A 17,519-nucleotide genomic window follows, 5' to 3' on the forward strand; every position below is an offset into this window, starting at 1 on the left:
AGAACAAAAAAGCAGTGGGAGCGGGAGCAACTTCTGACTTCCTGCCAGCTTCCCCATTGACTTTGTGGGAAACTCTCAGGGAGTGTCAGAAATCATGATCATAATTCAGGTCAGGACATGTTGCAAAGCTGCTGATAACTCCCAGAAAAAGAAGCTACATCATCAGGAGATATCAAATCTTATCCATGAGGAATGCCAAAATACTGGCCAACTGAACTCCCTTTGCATTTTAGGAGGAACAAAGACCACGACTGAAAAGCAGTTCAGTGCTGGGGATAAGGCAGAAAAGTCAGAAAGTCATTCAAAAGAAGGAAGTGGGATATGGATGGATAATTGCCAGTAATTTTCACATGGTCTGTATGCCAAACAAGGACATCATGTTATATTTCCCAGTATATTTGGAGATGGTCTAGTGCATGGTCTACTACTGGTAGTTGAAGTCCACAAGTCTTGAAGTTGCCAAGGTTAGAGACCTCTGGTCTAGTGGCAAAAACTCTAAAACTAAGCATGATCGGGTCTGTTTGGAAAACTCCAGGAAATGTTAATGGTGCTAGAAAGACATGTGACATGACATTACCAGGCTCAAATTTGTATTTCTCAGCCTGTATTTCTCAGCCTGCAGGGGTGTAGGCTTGGTCCAGATAGTTTTAGGCAAAGAAACCCCATTTTGTTGAAAAACCTTCATATTGCTCCTACATGTTTTTCTTCTGGGGGCCTCTCATTCTTGGGCCTCATATCCTTGCCTAAAATGCCTCAAGGAACTGTTCCCCTTCCCTCCAAGGCAAAGCGAAAGCAGCTCCGCCATTGGCTAAGCCACACCAACAACAACTAGACGCCACACGGGCTATTCCGGGTTGTGGGGCGACGAGCTTCGCAGCTGGGCCGCCGTCTCCGCTCCTGCGTTCGCACGAGACGTTCCGGGCGCTGCTTGGAGGCCTCGGCGACTCGTGAGGACGCCGCCCGCCGCATTTTTCCTGGGTTTGGCTTCTCTTTCTCTTCCTTCATAGGAGGAAGCACCCCGGGGCCCAAAGAGGGGAGGGGGAATCTTTCTTCTCGATGTTGCTAAATGCCTGTGGAGATTCTCAGCCATCCAGGTCCGGGGTTGTCCCAAAGGGGCTTCCCCCTTTTCCAGAGGCAGCTGGACTTTCTGGGTTGTTGGTTTTTCCTTTGAAGACGTTTCGCTCCCCATCCAAGAAGCTTCTTCTGTTCTGATGGTGGGAGAGTGGAAGCCCCTCAGAGCCGAAGCAGCTTCTTGGATGAGGAGCAAGTCCAGTTCCCTCTTGGATAAAAAAGCCCCTTTGGGTTCGCGACGTTGCTTTTCTCTCCCTCGAGGAAGGGAGCGAGCGAGAGGTTGGCGGGATCGGGTCCCCTGGGAATAAAACCTGGGCGCGGCTGTTGGCGAAGGAAAGCCTTCCTCGGGGCTGGCGGGGCAGAGCAGCTGACGGGGAGCAAAGACGAAGGTCGGGAGGATCGGTCCCTCTGCTTTTTCCATCCTTCGCGAGGGATGAGAATGCTTGGGGATTGAGGGGCGTCCCGCTCGCAGGTGGGAACGGGACGCGGGAATCCTCTGCTCGAAAGCGGGCAGCTGGGGGTGAAGCGCAGCGGCTTCCGGAGAGCCGCCGGTCTAAGCCTCTCTCTGCTTCTCCTTCCCCTTCACTGGGAGCAGCCGGGAGGGACGCTATGAGCAGGAAACGACTCATCACCGATTCTTTCCAAGTGGTGAAAAAGAAAGGAGGCAGGGAAGAAAGAAAAGCGGCTCAGACTCCGAGCCCACCGCAGGGTAAGCAATTCTGTGGTCTCCTTCCCCTGCTTTGGCCATTTGAAGGCTTGGTGGGGTGGATGGATTCCTCCGCTTCTTTACTCTTTCCACCCATGGCAGAAAACAAGCACTAGTCTCCTCCTCAGCAGGTTCAATGGGTGGATTTGCAAGCAGGGCTAGAGCTCACAGAGCTGGAAAGTGCCTTAGAGGTCATCTAAGATCATTTTAGAGATCATTGTTTTGTGCCTGACATCCTGGCAGATGCTTCACCTGGGTAGATTTATTCAATTTCTATAGCTGCCCTTCCCAAACAATGGACTCTGCACAGTGAACGATAATAATTAGGTCCTTGGCCACCTCTTGGATAGCTCCCCCACCCCACCCCGGAAAAAATGCTACAGATACATAGTGGGGCAAGAAGAGTTCATGCAGCTTTTGAGACCATATTTATCTGATTCTCTGTTTTTGGTGGCCTGAAAAATGTCTTGGATGCTGCTTCAAGGTAAGTTTTTGTAAACTAGTTTGTAAATAGAAACAGATACATAAATAAATAAAATCTGGAAAGTTATGAAGTTCCATCTCCCACCTGCTTTAAGAATGCATAATAGGGACCCCCCCCATGATTACCAATAGTTTAATGATACTAATGCAATTGAGATCTTATTTGGGAATTCCCCCCTTGCCCTATATGAAAGTTGGAAAATTCTGGGAATTGACAACCATACATCTTAAAGTTGCCAAATTTGTGAAACACCGATATAGATGGAAAGCTTCAAATAGCATGGCTGTTGCCATTTAGATTTTGGAATTGGCTACAGAGGAGATGGTAACACAATTGGTTAAGTGCCACCCTAAGCCCTCTTTGCAAGGAAAAATACCAGCACTCCACCTATTTACACTAATGGGCTGGTTGCTTCTTAGATTCTGCTTAGAATCTCATCTACAAGATACTGCACAACTTGGAAATACTGAAGCAGTTTGATCTCAACTGGCAATATGGTCCGTGCAGTGGTAATGTCTAGTTATCTATTGAAACCAAGCCCAAATACATATTGTGAAAGAAGTAAATGTTTGCCTTTTCTTTGCTGTTGTTTCCTTCCTGCCAAATTTTGAAGTATAATCTCATTTTAACAAATACTTACATAAATGGTGTATATCATATTTTGTTGCAGATGCATTGGATATTTGCAATAGATCAGCAGTTATTTTTCCCAGTTATTTCTTGATCCAGTACAACATTGATTTAATAGTTATTGGGGGGTGAAGTAAGTCAACTAAAACTAAATAGCGATTCATTCCAAATATACATATTTTATTATCTCCCCAAACCAAATAATTTTGTTAATAAAGTGTTATTATACAAATGCAGTTGAATTGATGCAAATAATGTCTTTATGTTAGTTGTTTGGACTGCTATAGAAACAACAGACTAATATTTGGGGGTGAACAGCAGCTAGAATTCTGTTGCATGCAAAATTTGTTGAATGGCATTTTGTAAAATTGAGGCTTTAATGTAGCAGCAACAAAAATAACTACCCACTAAATTTACACTGTATAAATTAAGTGTGGTTGGGAGAAAAAGATTGGATATTTATCATAAAGAATTGTATATATATATATTCCATTGTAGCTCAGAAAACAATGTCTTCTGTACTTAGCTTCTACACTTCTACTGTAAAATAACATGCAGATGATAATGCCAGACAAACAATAGCAACATAGAAAAAAGGAACTTATAAATCATCCTCAGGCTCTCATAACCACAGTTGTCTCAGATAAACTGATTAGGAAGCTTCCTGCAGATACTACATTCTTGGATCACTTTCTTCTGCTGACAGGAATTACCTGTATGCAGCGCTGGGAATGAGCCAAATTCTTAGGACTCAATCCCCCTACAACTGTGCAGGATTTCTCCTGAAGTATAATAATGACCCTTTTGTTATATATAGGTCAATATATTTTATGTTTATATACTTTTCAGTCCCTTGTGTTTTTTTTTAACTATCCATCAGAAAGAACAAAATTATGAAAAATTATTACTGAGTTAAATTCTGGTGTTACTTTTTTGTGAATCGGCCGTAACTACCTCTCTAAAGAAAAGATTCTAGAAAAGTGAGAGATATAAGGTAAACCAGAAGAAAATTTCCAGCCATTCACTTTGAGAATATAGAATTTATGCAGGAACAAGGCCACGATTCTTTCCTTGAAGCTCAAGTATCCATGGCTTGTAGTATACTAGAGTTGTTAGTAACAAAGACATATGCTGACTTCATGAGAAAAACATCAGTTAGGATCAGCAAGGACAGAAGTCAGAACAAAGACTGCAATTCGGGTATGTCTTTTCTTCAAGACGACATCTACCACAAGCAATGTGAAATGTATTCAAGCAAGGAAGCTTAATTCCTTCCGTATTTATAGCCTTCACATTTATAGTCATGTATTTAGAGCAGTGAAGTAACCTATGACGCCCATATCAGAGGTGACATGCCAACAACAAACCAGCATCACCAACAACTGTTCTTGAAAGCATGTTCCATTCTGATATAATTTTTGGAGCTTGAGGAGGCTGCATGAAAATCAATGTATTCTCACACAGCTGCCAAACCATCCAAAAATGAGTTTTTTTCATTTTTTTATAATTATTTAATGTTTCTTTGTATAATATATAGTCCCATATGAATGGGCTGTATTTTTAATAAATAAACAAATAAATATATAAAGAAGTGTTTCTCTTTTGTTTGAGGGGCAATGACCTACCAGCAGAGTCAAAGTTATTTTGATTAAATTTTTGATACACCAAGCCCAAAAGGATCACCACCGCTGCTTTAGAGCTATAAGTAATCTTTACAAAGCTAAAAAGAGATTAAAAGTGGAGCCTTCCATCCAAGTACTGATTGCCTCCTAATTTTCTTAGCTGCTTCAGTGCTATAGGATTAAATGTACTATCACGACCCAACACTAAGGTAGTGATGAGAATTTCAAGAGGTCCCAGATATGGTCTCCCTCCTCCTCTGCTTTGGCCAAGAACATGCTAGCTTTGAAAGTTGAGAGCTGTGGGACAAGAGCTGACTCCACATGGAAAATTTGCTTTAAGTTGACCATAAAATTGTGTCTGCCACAAAGGATGCTGTTGTGTCACAGAAGTCAGCCAAGCCCAGTCCAGCTGCTTGGCAAGGGGATGGAGTGGCCATGTGAAAAGTCAACCCTGACAGTAACCATGCTCCAAATTTCTTTCTTGTAGCTTGTGGCATGAATATACCCTCTGAAAAGAACAACTGTTGCTACCTGAAACATCCATACCATTTGGATGTTTCCATCATTCCTGTAGAGAATGCTGCTTTGCAGTGGTGGTAAGGGTCTTATAGGCGTGAGAATGCCTAAAAATAACTTGATTAAAGTAATAAATAAGCCAGTGGTAGACATACCTGGTAAGATAAATGAAGACAGGAGTTGAAAATTACAGAAACTATGATAAAATCATGACAAGACATTAATTAAAAACTTTAATAAAATCATAAGACATCTGCAGTTGTTCACGAAAGCTTTGTAAAATTGAAGAAATCTTCAACTTATAGATAGATAGCTTCCCCCGTCTTTTATCTGTGTGTTTCATTTTTTCCCACAAGAGATGGGACCTTACATTTTTCACAGATGAATAACCATCCTCTTAGTTTTCGCAAGGTTAGATTTAGAGAGAGAGAGCATTAGAGAGAGAGAGAGAGACAGAGGTGATAGAGATAGAATGGAAGATAGATGATAGATAGATAAGATAGACAGACAGACAGATATTGATATAGACAAAGAGGATATTAAGAAAATACAAATTAATGTGACATAAGAAAAAGAGAGAAATTAAAAATGTAAGAAAGGGAAAAATAAAAGAAAGTAGTAAAGAAAAAAGACACAAATATGTAGCTTCCAATTAATACCATTTCTCTAGTTAACATAGTCAATTTGGCCATTTCAGCAGATTCCATCAGCATCACCATCCATTCCTCCATTGTGGGTAAAGTTGAAATTTTTCACCTTTGTGCATATGATAGTCTTAATGCAGTCATATGTAAAAACAAAGCCCCATATTTTTTTTTCTAGCTTCATATCCATCAATTTCAAAAGAAAAGTCTCTGGTTTCAATTGTAGATGCATTTTTAAAATCTTGTTTTATTATATGCATTGAGTCCAAAATTTTCTGGCTTTTTTACATGACCATCAAGCATGAAAAAATGTCTCTTGTTGTTTACATTTCCAGTGTATGTTTAAAGAACTAGCCAATTTTTCTGGTGATATGTACCAAAAAATATAACATGATACTTTGTTCTTATAAAAAAATATCTTTAAGACTATAGAAATAATAAATTTCAATACTTTCAATCCATATTGTCAGGGGAAAATAGTGCTAAGACATGCATTTTTCTTACCAGCCACTTTTGGAACAATTTGGGGGAATGGTTAGATATTAGAATTATGTGCAAGTAAAATGAATAATTAAATTGGAATGTGATGTTGCTTCCCTGCAATAAAATCACTAATAACCAATGTTTACTCACCACTAACTCAATTTTTTAAGCACTCAAAAAGGCAGATGAAACCTTTCAGTTTAAATGCCCAAGTTCAAATTATGATTTTTTAAAAAAAAATTCAGAAGGAGATTACAAAATGAGATCATGGTGATTCTAGGAACAGTATTTTTATTTTTTTACCAAGGTGACTTTAAAAAATATTTTAATTATCATTTTTCAATCAAGCAAAATTGTTATACCATTTTTGTTTTGTTTTGCCTTCACGATATTTTGTACCTGATCTCCCAGAATTCAAGAATTCCTATTCAACCTGAGTAACATTTAAAACAAGGGTCTTCAAACTCAGCAGCTTTAAGACTTGTGGACTTCAACTCCCAGAATTCCTGAGCTAACATGATTGGAGGAAGAATTCTGGGAGTTGAAGTCCACAAGTCTTAAAGCTGTCAAGTTTGAAGACCCCTGATTTAAAATGATGGGTAAATTTATGGAAAATTCCAAACAATTGGTTGAATTTCATTCAGTGGAAATAAAACTTGCTTTAACTAGTTTATGGATACTATAGTTACATCCTGCACCATGAGATGAGACACGATAACAAAATCTTTACTTAATGTGAGACAATGTCCTAGTAGAATTGTCAATTTCAGTCAACACCGATAGTTGCATTTTCAGAAGCTGGTGGGAGCAGTAATTGCTTTAGACAATTTTTCCCAATCTCTCTGCCTTTGCAGAACAGCCCAGGGGGGTGGGAGATGATTCTGGGCTAGTGGCGAGCAAACATGGATGTGTGTGTGCAGCTCCATTTGAGTGAGCAGTGTTGAAGGTGTGCCCATCTCTTGGGCAAATGGAGGGTGCACACATGCATTTGTCTGCTGCATGCGCAAGTGGAACATACACAAATGCACTTGTTCGCTACACGTGCTGAAACCATTATACAAAGATCCCAATCTGGATGTCAACCGTGGAAGCTATGGTATACCTGAATGTCTTAGATCTGGATAAGATAGTGAGCTATAAAGAGCTATTGATGAACAAGGGAAATTAAAATCTAAGCAGGAACTGGTGTCACAAGGAATACAAGTAGATTGGTGGCCGTATCTACAGATACAAACTAGATATAAGAAAGACATAGAACAGTATGGGATATATTTGGACCAACAAGAATTGGATAAAATTCTATAGGGGCCAGAGAGGAAAATGATAACCAAAATGTATAAGTATTTGTTAAGATACAAATTGGAAGAAGAAACTGGAAGAAGGAAGCAATGATAACCTGCGCCAAAAACTTTGGCTATAGTATTAACTTGGAAGATTGGGAAAACCTATGAAAAATAAACTATAAATTAACTCTATCAGCAACCTATAAGGAGAACTTATATAAAGTGTTTTATTGCTCGCCAGCAAGACTTGCAAAAATGTTTCCCAATAATTCAGCAAGCTGTTGGAAATTTGGCTATGAGCAGGGAACCTACTGTCATATGTGGTGAACCTGCCCAATAGCAAAAGAAAATTAGAAAATTAGAAATTGACTAAAAGAAATTACAAAAGTTAAAACTGAACTGAAACCAGAGATATTTTTATTAGGAATTCTAAAACAAAAAAATTGTAAAAAATCATTATATATTATACTTCATAGTATATTAACAGCAGGAAAGCTTGCCTTTGCCCAAAATTGGAAATGCGAAAATACTCCCCCTGACTTTATGATTATAAAGAAAACTTTGGAGTGGACAGGTTGTCATTGGAACTTAAAAACAAAGAGGAGTCAGAGTACTATGAGATCTGGAATTTATGGTACAGTTGGTTGGAAGGTAGACATGAAATGAACAAAACAAAGTCAAATAAAAAGGTATGATGGAAATTAGTAACATATGCAATTATGTTTGTAATATACAATTAGATGAAACCCTGTGATATATATTAATGTAATAAGTCTGAATGATTATTCTACATAAGCTGAGAGATGTCAGATGGAGTGAACACTGTCTTGCTCATGTTGCAATAAGCGGAATGTTTGGTTTTATTGTATTTGTATAAATTTTTTTAATAAAGTATTTTTCTAAAAAATAAAGGTAAATGGCATTGGCATTGCCACTGAAAATGGTTGCCTTGAACCATTCCCCAAAGCGTGCAAGCCTTAAGGAATAGATATGATTTCCCCAGTGGCCCAGGCCTTTGCTGGGCCACTGGGGCAATCGTATCCATTCCCTAAGGCTTTGCACGCTTTGGGGAATGGCGTGAAGTGACCATTTTTTATGGCAGCAGCTGTGCTAGGGTTGAGGTTAAGGCTCAGGCCTCTAATCTCTGGCTAGGATTGACATTGCCATTCTTTGTGGGGAGGTGACTCATCACCAGACTCAAGTGAGGCATTTTCTAAATGTTTGACATATTCAGCTCAAAAGGTTTGCCATCACTGTTTCCAAGAGTTCTATTTTCATTCATTGAGAGCTATTCTTGGTTCTTGTGATTCTTTTCAGACTTAATTTTGAATATATCTAAAGAGGCAGTCCCTTAAATCCAAGGTTCAAATTTACTCCTAACCTCTCAGTCTAATGAAGCCAATATTGGTGCCACTGATTTTAGGACGGAAAATGCAGTAGGCTATTTCAGATGATTTGGAGTGAACAAAAACACATAGTTTGTCAAAGACAAGAGATGGAAGCCCTGACTAATTAAAAGTTTCTTGGAGTTCTGGTTCTCTGGCAGAACTGACCCATATAAGGCAAAATCTTTAGCCTGTAACTTCCTGCCTAGAGCCTGGAACACTGTTTTCATATGACCTTTTCCCTGGTATTCAGGAAGAGTGTAGGCATGGGTCATACACCCAATGGCATCACTTAGGCACCAGGCAACCGGCTTCCCTTTCTGATCTAGGAGGCAAGCATTTGGAAAGACCTCAATCAGGCTCCTGAGGTAGCGCAGGCTCCGATCATTGCTTGCAAAAGCCCAGGTGTCATTGACCAGAGGTGCATCAGATGGGCTGAGTGTCCCCAGGTGGAGGGGCTCACTTCTGAGCCTGAAAGGAAAGAGAAAGCAATTGTCATGCCCCAATTAGAATCTGATTCCAAGGGAGAGGTGGAACAGCTGACGGGGAGTGGGAGTGTGGCTCCGGTGGTTGTGAAGGAAACTGGGGAAGGGCACAGGCCAGCTGAGCATTCAGGGGAAGGCCCAGGCCCACCTCCTCTTCATCCTAGGGCACACAGGGAAGAATGGATAAGGGAGCAATGTGGTTTGGGGAGGGGGGAGAAAAGGGCCCTGATCCCCTTCATGGGCTGCAGCTGGGAAGACTGTTTAAAAGGCAAAGTTGCTGGAAGCAAAGCGTCCATTATCTTTGTCGAGACTTATATGGGTTTTGGCATCCTCCCAACTGTGTATCCCTCATTATCTTTTGGTAGTCTGCAAGTTATCCTGGTTTGTTGTGTTAATTACTTCAGCTTAGTGTGTGTGTTTTTTTTATTTCTACTTTATCTGTATTTTGGGTTTGCTTTTCTTTCCTTTGTAGGCTGTTTTTGGAAGAGTTTGATCTCCCACCAAGGATAATTGAACCTTGGGGGCCAAGTTGGAGGCATTAAAGGGAATTTATCTAGTTTGGTGACTTTGTTATTTTTGTGCCATGCCCCGGGTCATCACAGCAGTAGTGACGGTGGAACAGAAAGAGAGCATCCCACCCATCCGTAAAAAATATTTGCTCACACCCAGCAAAACAAAAGAGAAATTATAGTTTCAGAATTTTCCAGTATTTGAAATACACATATCTCAGTTATTCTGAAATATCCCCCTAACCGTCTCTTGAAAGTACAAGGATACTTTTTCTGTTTAAAACATCATATCTTTTACATAATTGCTTTCGGAGAAACCAATGGAGCAGTAATCAAATTTTTTCACTACCAGTTCTGTGGGCGTGGCTTGGGTGTGGCAGGGGAAGGATACTGTAAAATCTCCAGTCAGAGGTGGTATTTGCTGGTTCTCTGAATTACTCAAAATTTCTGCTACCGGCTCTCCAGAACTGCTCAGAACCTGCTGAATACCACCTGTGGAGCAGTTGTATTCAGTGAATTTTTCCAAGTCTAATCCTGGCTCTCTATTACATATTGTTCATTCCACACCTTCCAAGTAGCCTCAGTAGTTTTTGTGTGTGTGTGTGTGTATATATATATGTGTGTGTGTGTGTGTGTGTGTGTATACATATATATATATGTATTCCAGTGGTGATAGTGGAGAAATATATATATACACTGCAACTCCAAGTCAGTCACACTCCTGTGAAATCAAACTGTCCACTTAGGTAGCAACACTGATTGACAATCAATTTCACATACTGTTGTGCAAATGGAATAGACAACAAACAGGTGGAAAGCATAGGCAGTTAGCAAGACATCCCAATAAAGGAGTGGTTCTGCAGGTGGTGACCACAGACCATTTCTCAGTTCCTATGCTTTCTGGCTGATGGTTTGGTCACTTTTGAATGCTGGCGGTGCTTTCATACTAGTGGTAGCATGAGACGGAGTCTACAACCCACACAAGTGGCTCAGATAGTGCAACTCATCCAGGATGGCACATCAATGCGAGCTGTGGCAAGAAGGTTTGCTGTGTCTGTCAGTGTAGTGTCCAGAGCATGGAGGCGCTACCAGGAGACAGGCCAGTACATCAGGAGACGTGGAGGAGGCCGTAGGAGGGCAACAACCCAGCATCAGGACAGCTACCTGGGCCTTTGTGCAAGGAGGGACAGGAGGAGCACTGCCAGAGCCCTGCAAAATGACCTCCAGCGTGCCACAAATGTGCATGTGGCTGCTCAAACGGTCAGAAACAGACTACATGAGGGTGGTATGAGGGCCCAACGTCCACAGGTGGGGGTTGTGCTTACAGCCCAACACCAAGCAGGATGTTTGGCATTTGCCAGAGAACACCAAGATTGGCAAATTCGACACTGGAGCCCTGTGCTTTTCACAGTTGAAAGCAGGTTCACAGTGAGCACATGTAACAGATGTGACAGGGTCTGGAGATGCCCTGGAGAACATTCTTCTGCCTGCAACATCCTCCAGCATGACCGGTTTGGCAGTGGGTCAGTAATGGTGGGGGGTGGCATTTCTTTAGGGGGCCGCACAGCCCTCCATGTGCTCACCAGAGGTAGCCTGACTGCCATTAGGTACCGAGATGAGATCCTCAGACCCCTTGTGAGACCATATGCTGGTGCGGTTGGCCCTGGGTTCCTCCTAATGCACAACAATGCTAGACCTCATGTGGCTGGAGTGTGTCAGCAGTTCTTGAAAGATGAAGGCATTGATGCTATGGGCTGGCCTGCCCGTTCCCCAGAGCTGAATCCAATTGAGCACATCCGGGACATCATGTCTTGCTCCATCCACCAATGCCATGTTGCACCACAGACTGCCCAGGAGTTGGGGGATGCTTTAGTCCAGGTGTGGGAGGAGATCCCTCAGGAGACCATCTGCCACCTCATCAGGAGCATGCCCAGGCGTTGTAGGGAGGTCATACAGGCACATGGAGGCCACACACACTACTGAGCCTCATTTTGACTTGTTTTAAGGACATTACATCAAAGTTGGATCAGCCTGTAGTGTTTTTTATCACTTTAATTTTGAGTGTAACTCCAAATCCAGACCTCCATGAGTTGCTAAATTTGATTTCCATTGATAATTTTTGTGTGATTTTGTTGTCAGCACATTCAAGTTTTCGCGGGTACTTACATGTATGGCATTCAGCTTTGTTCGGCTATTTTCCCACATCATTGTAGTTGTGCTTTTAAAGTTGTAGCAACGTTTTGGCAGAATCTCATCTGCCATCATCAGGCCTTCTCACTCTGAGAAGCACAGAGCCGAAGACACAAGCCTGAAGATGATGAATGAGACTTCATTGAAACATTGTCTAGATACTTCCAATCTTACGCGGGAGAAAACCCGAATAACCAAAGATCCATATATATATATATGTGTGTGTGTGTGTGTGTGTGTGTGTGTGTATGTATATGTATATGCCTGCTTTGTTGAGTGACACAGATGGGAATCAGGAGGAAGAGGAGGACTTGGCTCTACGATTTGAGCCTGCTTTGCTGGAAGTTTCAGAGTCGTCTTCCTCCCCAGAATCTTCCTCCCTGATTGTGCCTCAGGTGTCGGCAGATAATCAGGAGAGCTTGCCGGAGTCATTGGCTGAAGATCAAGCCGAGAAATGCTGGTCTGATGCAAGGCAAAGACGCAGGCAGAAACGTGACATACAACGTAAAAGGAAATGTCAAATCAGAGACTGAGAAAAGAGACTGACACGCCCCTCAGGGAATATAAGGAGGAGTGTTAGCTCTGAATCCCTGTTCGGGTCAACTTGTTTATTTGAGTTTTCAGTTTGGACAAATTATTCTGTGTGGCGCTCACCTCTGATTTATGGTTCTGCTCGTTATCAGACTTGGTAGGCAGCTTCTGGGAAAACTGCCAAAGACGGATTCAACCAAAGGAAGTTAACTCTGTCGTTCCTGTTTCCTGTCTGTTTGTGTATTTTCCTTTGAAATATGGACTCTCACCTTGTGGCTACTGGTGAGACAGAATATATATATATATATATATATCAGGAAAACATGCAAGAGCTTTCAAGTGCGGAGGAGGAGGGGTTTGAGGGATCTTGGCTTGACGTGAGAAATAGATGGAGATTGAGACGTCAATCTCAATTGGGAAAGAAGCGTCAAACCAGTGATTAATGAGACTGACACGCCCGCTTTAGGGGATAAAAGGAAACAGATTGGCTTGAGAAATTTGCCAGAAGCAAAGTGTCTTGTTAGAGCGAAAGCCTTGTGAAGATTCTCTGAGGCATTGTGATTTATAGGCACTTCAGGTTTGCCAAACAGATATTGGAATTACTGCTGAGGACTGGAAAAATTTCAGCAGTTATCTTGGTTGGGGTTTGTTTTTAATTGCTTATATTTTTGGAACTTCAGAATTGTGATTGCTCACCTGTGGATTCAGGTGAGGCATAACATATATATATCTTAAGAAACTTAAGAAAACTTAAGAAAATCTATCTATCTATCTATCTATCTATCTATCTATCTATCTATCTATCTATCTATCTATCTATCTATCTATGGTATTCAGCCTTGTTCGGGTATTTTCCCACGTCATTATAGTTGTGCTTTTAAAGTTGCAGCAACGTTTTGGCAGAATCTCAACTGCCATCATCAGGCTTCTATATTGTGTTCGTCTGTGAGTCAGATTTTCACTGAGAGTCAGAAAGTCTGACTCTCAGACGAACACAATACAGAAGCCAGATGATGGCAGTTGAGATTCTGCCGAAACGTTGCTACAACTTTAAAAGCACAACTCTAATGACGTGGGAAAATACCCGAACAAAGCTGAATGCCATACATGTAAGTACCCGCGAAAACTTAACATATATATAAGATATATAAGATTGTAAGATACTCTTAAGATTAAGAGATACTCTTAAACTTACATGGGAAAAGACCCAAACACACCTAGACCTACGTGTGTGTATCTACATATCTATATCTATATATCTATATATATTAAACAAATGAAATACCCCTAGTTTTCTACAGAGGATATGATTAGTAATGAAACTGCCAGAAATCCTTAGTTTCATTACAGAATTCCATATAATTGCATGGAATCAAATCCTCTTGGACCCTGTCCCAAACGGTTCCCTTAGAAAGAGAGTACAATCACTCACTGGTTCTGACATAACATGGCTGCATCTGGGTGCAGCGCTGCTTGGTAGAAGTAGGGCTCTGTGTGGACACGTCTAGCCTCTGCTATGTCTTTCACAGCCCGATAGAGCCCATCCTGGAGACCTGCGTAGAATGGAAACATCACAGGATACCAAACTGAGGTTCAGAATGAAAATTTATCTTCTCTCTGTTCCTGATTCTCTGCAACTGGGTGGCACAGAAACATTTCCCAGCCAGTGGTGGGATTCAGCCTGTTTGGACCAGTTCAGGCAAACCTCTATTTACGATTTTGTGCAGTTCGGAGAACCGACAAATCTCACCATTTGTTCACTCCACCCAATCACTCCTCATCCCATCCCATCTGCTCGCCTGGCATAGCTGCTGCTGCTCTTGGTCTGACTCCCTTGCTTGTCTAGACTACACAGTGTCTGACGGACAACCAGCTTGCCTGCCTTCGGCTGCATCCCACTCAGTGCTCTCCACACAGCCCAGCTGAGCTGCTCTGATCTGCCTGGGTGAGTGACTGCAAGCAGTGAGGCCCAAATCCCGGCCAAACTGCCTCCCCCATGGCCCAGCCAGCTTGACTGGTTTCCACGCTCACGCAGCACTCTCTGCACAACCCAGCTGAGCACCCAGAACACCCTGGGAGACCCTGCAAGTAGCAAGGCATGAATCCTGGCTTAGCTGCCTCCCACAATGCCCAGCTGGCTTGCCTGCCTTCTCCTCCGTCCCCGAGGCCCAGTCCGCTTGCCTGCTCTCCCTGCTGCCTTCCCCACAGTCCCCGAGGCCCAGTGCCCTTGCCTGGCAAGCAATGGATGCTGCAGAGACAGATATCCTACATAACATTCCAAGCCCCCACCCCCCGCCTGACAAAATAAAAGGGTGGGGCTATGTAAGAAATAGCCCTGTCTCTGCAGCATCAGTCATGTGACTGAGTGGGCGTGGCCAACACAACATCATTCAATGTCACTCAGCAAGGTGCCGCCCCGCCTTGCCATGAGAGACATTGAGTTGGCCATGCCCATTCAGTTACATGACCCCCCCCCCCCATGACCATGCCCATTCAGTCGATGCTCACCCAACCAATCACTAGGAGAACCAGTTGTTAAATTACTTGAATCCCATCACTGATTCCCAGCCACAAGGAAATGGTGGTGATGACAGAAATGGGGAGTGACATAAGCTTATAGATTTTCCCTCTTTGGCTACCATGTGGTAGATTTGAGGGAACAAACAGGTTTTTGGAACTTTCCAAAATCTCCTAAGGGTGGAAAAGAAATTTCCAGAGCCCAGGCCTTGCCTTGCAGCTGGAAGGCTTTGTCCCAGTCTACGGCATCTTTGTTTTCCAGGAGGGTTCTGCAGGCATCTTCCTCCCGATAGAAAGCAGCATACAGGTTGGCATAATAATCCCTCTTGTCCTTCACCACCTGCAAGAAGTGGGACAAAGACCAGGATTAGAGCACGTGGCAGACACCATGTGGAGGGATTGGTGAGTTGGTGAGGTCAGGCCAACTTGGAAGAGGGATATAAAAAAAACAAGGCAAAGGAAAAGTGCTACAGCACCCCCTGAATGTATTTTGTGCCCTCAATACCTATGTTTCTTGTGGAGTTCCCCTTCCTGCCCCCATTTTGCTGTAATTTCCTACCTCCTTCCGTGGTCGGGTAAGAACAGCTTTAAATTCTGGCCAAGAGTCCACCACGACTTCATGTTGAGCTGGGTTCCCACGATTGATGTGCATCACTGCCCCACAGACCTTAAATTAAAAAGAGGGTCAGGCAGCCCTAGTGCAGGAGAGATTCTGCTTTTCCTCTCATGTCATTCATCAAAAGGTTGGGGGAGGGTGGATCTGGGGCAGAAGTGAGCAATCTCTGATTGGCTGATAGAGAAGCCACCCAAGGTCTTATTAAGGGCCAAATACTAAGATGGGTGAGTTGTAGGAATTCACTCTCATTGAAAGGTCAGTTGGTTTTTTGATTTTCTGTAGCAGGGGAAATCAGCAAAAAGAGATTCTTTTGTTTATGCTGCTGCAAGTACACTTATTTTTGAACTTTATGGGTTTTGCGCAGCAGTGGGATCCTACCTGTTCCACTACTGGGTCGGTGATTGCATGTGCGTGCACACACACACCTAACGCGTGCACAGCTTTCCACACACCAGCTGAGCGCCAATCAGCTGAGAGGATGAAGAAGAGAAAAGTGCAGGGGTAGGTGAGAGGGCCTTTTCCCCCTCTCAGTTTATCATGGGAGGCTTTTTTTAAAAAAAAAAAAACCTATTGGTTCGGCTGAACTGGGCTGAACCAGTAACATACCACCACTGATTTTGCATTTGCAGATGTGGTTAAAGGAAAAGGGGACTTGAATGTGAAATGACTTCATGGCAGGCATCAGATATTATCCACTTAGAAATTTAACAGGTGGTTTTCTCCAAATTCCCAGTAAATAGGGAAACACCAGCTCTTATATTCATACGGAGACAGGAGGAGCACTAAACAAGGGATTACCAGCAGTGTTTCAGGGAGACCCTTCCGCAACACACCCTCCAGCAGCTGCAGCTTGGAAGAGCAGGTCAGGATCAGCATGGCTGGCCAGGTTGAGGGTGCCCCGCAGGTCCCACCGAGGCGTCTTTTGGCGAGCAAACTGGAAGGGAGAAAAGAAGCAAAATTGCATCAACTCTTGATGAACCACCTTCCCTGCCTGCTGGAGACCAAGTGGATGAAATGGTCCCTGTCAGTGACGCAAATTCTCACAAAAAGTCTTCCTGATCTACTATGAGTTGAATGCACTTAATCACGGAATTATGTACTGTGTGAACTGGAAAGGATTCTCACTTTGATTTAAAAAAAAAGATCATAGTGCATGTGAAAACCTTCCAATATTTATTGCTTAATTCCTTTAATCATTCCTCATAGGTAATGTTTTCCAGACTCCTAAAAGTTGTCCTTTGAACTATCTCCCATTTCTCTCTCCTCCTTTTAAAAAAAACATTCAACAGAATCTCAAGTGCAGCCTTGTCCCTGCAGAATATACGGGACAATTTCCTTCCTCTGGGTTGGGCACATTGGTTCCTTTCTTAGGCTGCCCCATCCTCTATTGGCTTTTCTGGGTGTTGCATTCCAGTGTTTGCTTGTGTCCAGCCAGTTGTCTGTTTGGTACCCTAGATCCTTCTCACGAGCTCTGCTGTCATGCCAGGCTTCCCCAATCCTCTGCCTACGCATTTCATTTTTCCCATCAGAGATAGGACCCTGCATTTGTCATTGATGAATAACAATCCGCTTAGATTTGACAGGGTTTCAGCTTTTTACCATGTAATATTGAATTATGGTGTTTGCCCTGTGATTAGCTATTAAACCACCTCCTTGTTTATGTCCTTAAAAAAATCCGATGAACATCTCCCTCCTTCCCTCCTCTTGCACCTTCTCCCTGGTTGATCCATTTGTTAACTAGGGCTCTGTGAACCCATCTGAAATTTCCTCCAAAATGAATGCAGATCCTGGGATGTGGTTGCAGTTGCAGATCAAAAATAAAGGAGTTACTCTGGCACTCCTTGCTT

At 42.6% G+C, this 17,519-nt stretch overlaps 1 protein-coding gene and 1 non-coding gene across 4 annotated transcripts in view; one reads left to right on the top strand and one right to left on the bottom strand.

Annotated features, from left to right (window-relative positions):
* Positions 1-16,757, bottom strand: part of LOC148128041 (glycine N-acyltransferase-like protein 3) — a 32,977-nt gene extending 16,220 nt beyond the window's left edge. The window contains exons 1-5 of one of the 2 annotated variants that reach the window (XR_015740848.1): positions 16,471-16,757; positions 15,616-15,723; positions 15,270-15,396; positions 13,972-14,092; positions 8,821-9,295 (exon numbers count right to left, since the gene is read on the bottom strand). Coding sequence is in view for 1 of the 2 variants with exons in the window: in XM_087920662.1 (XP_087776788.1) it covers positions 8,881-9,295; positions 13,972-14,092; positions 15,270-15,396; positions 15,616-15,723; positions 16,471-16,548 (849 nt within the window). In the remaining variant the exon portion in view is untranslated. Of the gene's footprint in view, positions 1-8,050; positions 9,296-13,971; positions 14,093-15,269; positions 15,397-15,615; positions 15,724-16,470 lie in introns of those variants that run through there. The other variant, XM_087920662.1, reaches the window with a different exon arrangement.
* Positions 819-6,102, top strand: LOC113453504 (uncharacterized). Of its 2 annotated transcripts, XR_015740850.1 has the most exons (4): positions 819-978; positions 1,667-1,780; positions 3,598-3,708; positions 5,001-6,102. It is a non-coding gene; the product is annotated as an uncharacterized LOC113453504 (transcript). The 2 variants fall into 2 exon arrangements; XR_015740849.1 differs by having other exon boundaries at positions 3,598-6,102.
* Positions 16,758-17,519: the final 762 nt, after the last annotated feature.

Source organism: Pseudonaja textilis, chromosome 1 (assembly GCF_049901715.1).
Source record: "Pseudonaja textilis isolate UNSWEBS1 chromosome 1, rPseTex1.2, whole genome shotgun sequence".
Taxonomy (NCBI): domain Eukaryota; kingdom Metazoa; phylum Chordata; class Lepidosauria; order Squamata; family Elapidae; genus Pseudonaja; species Pseudonaja textilis.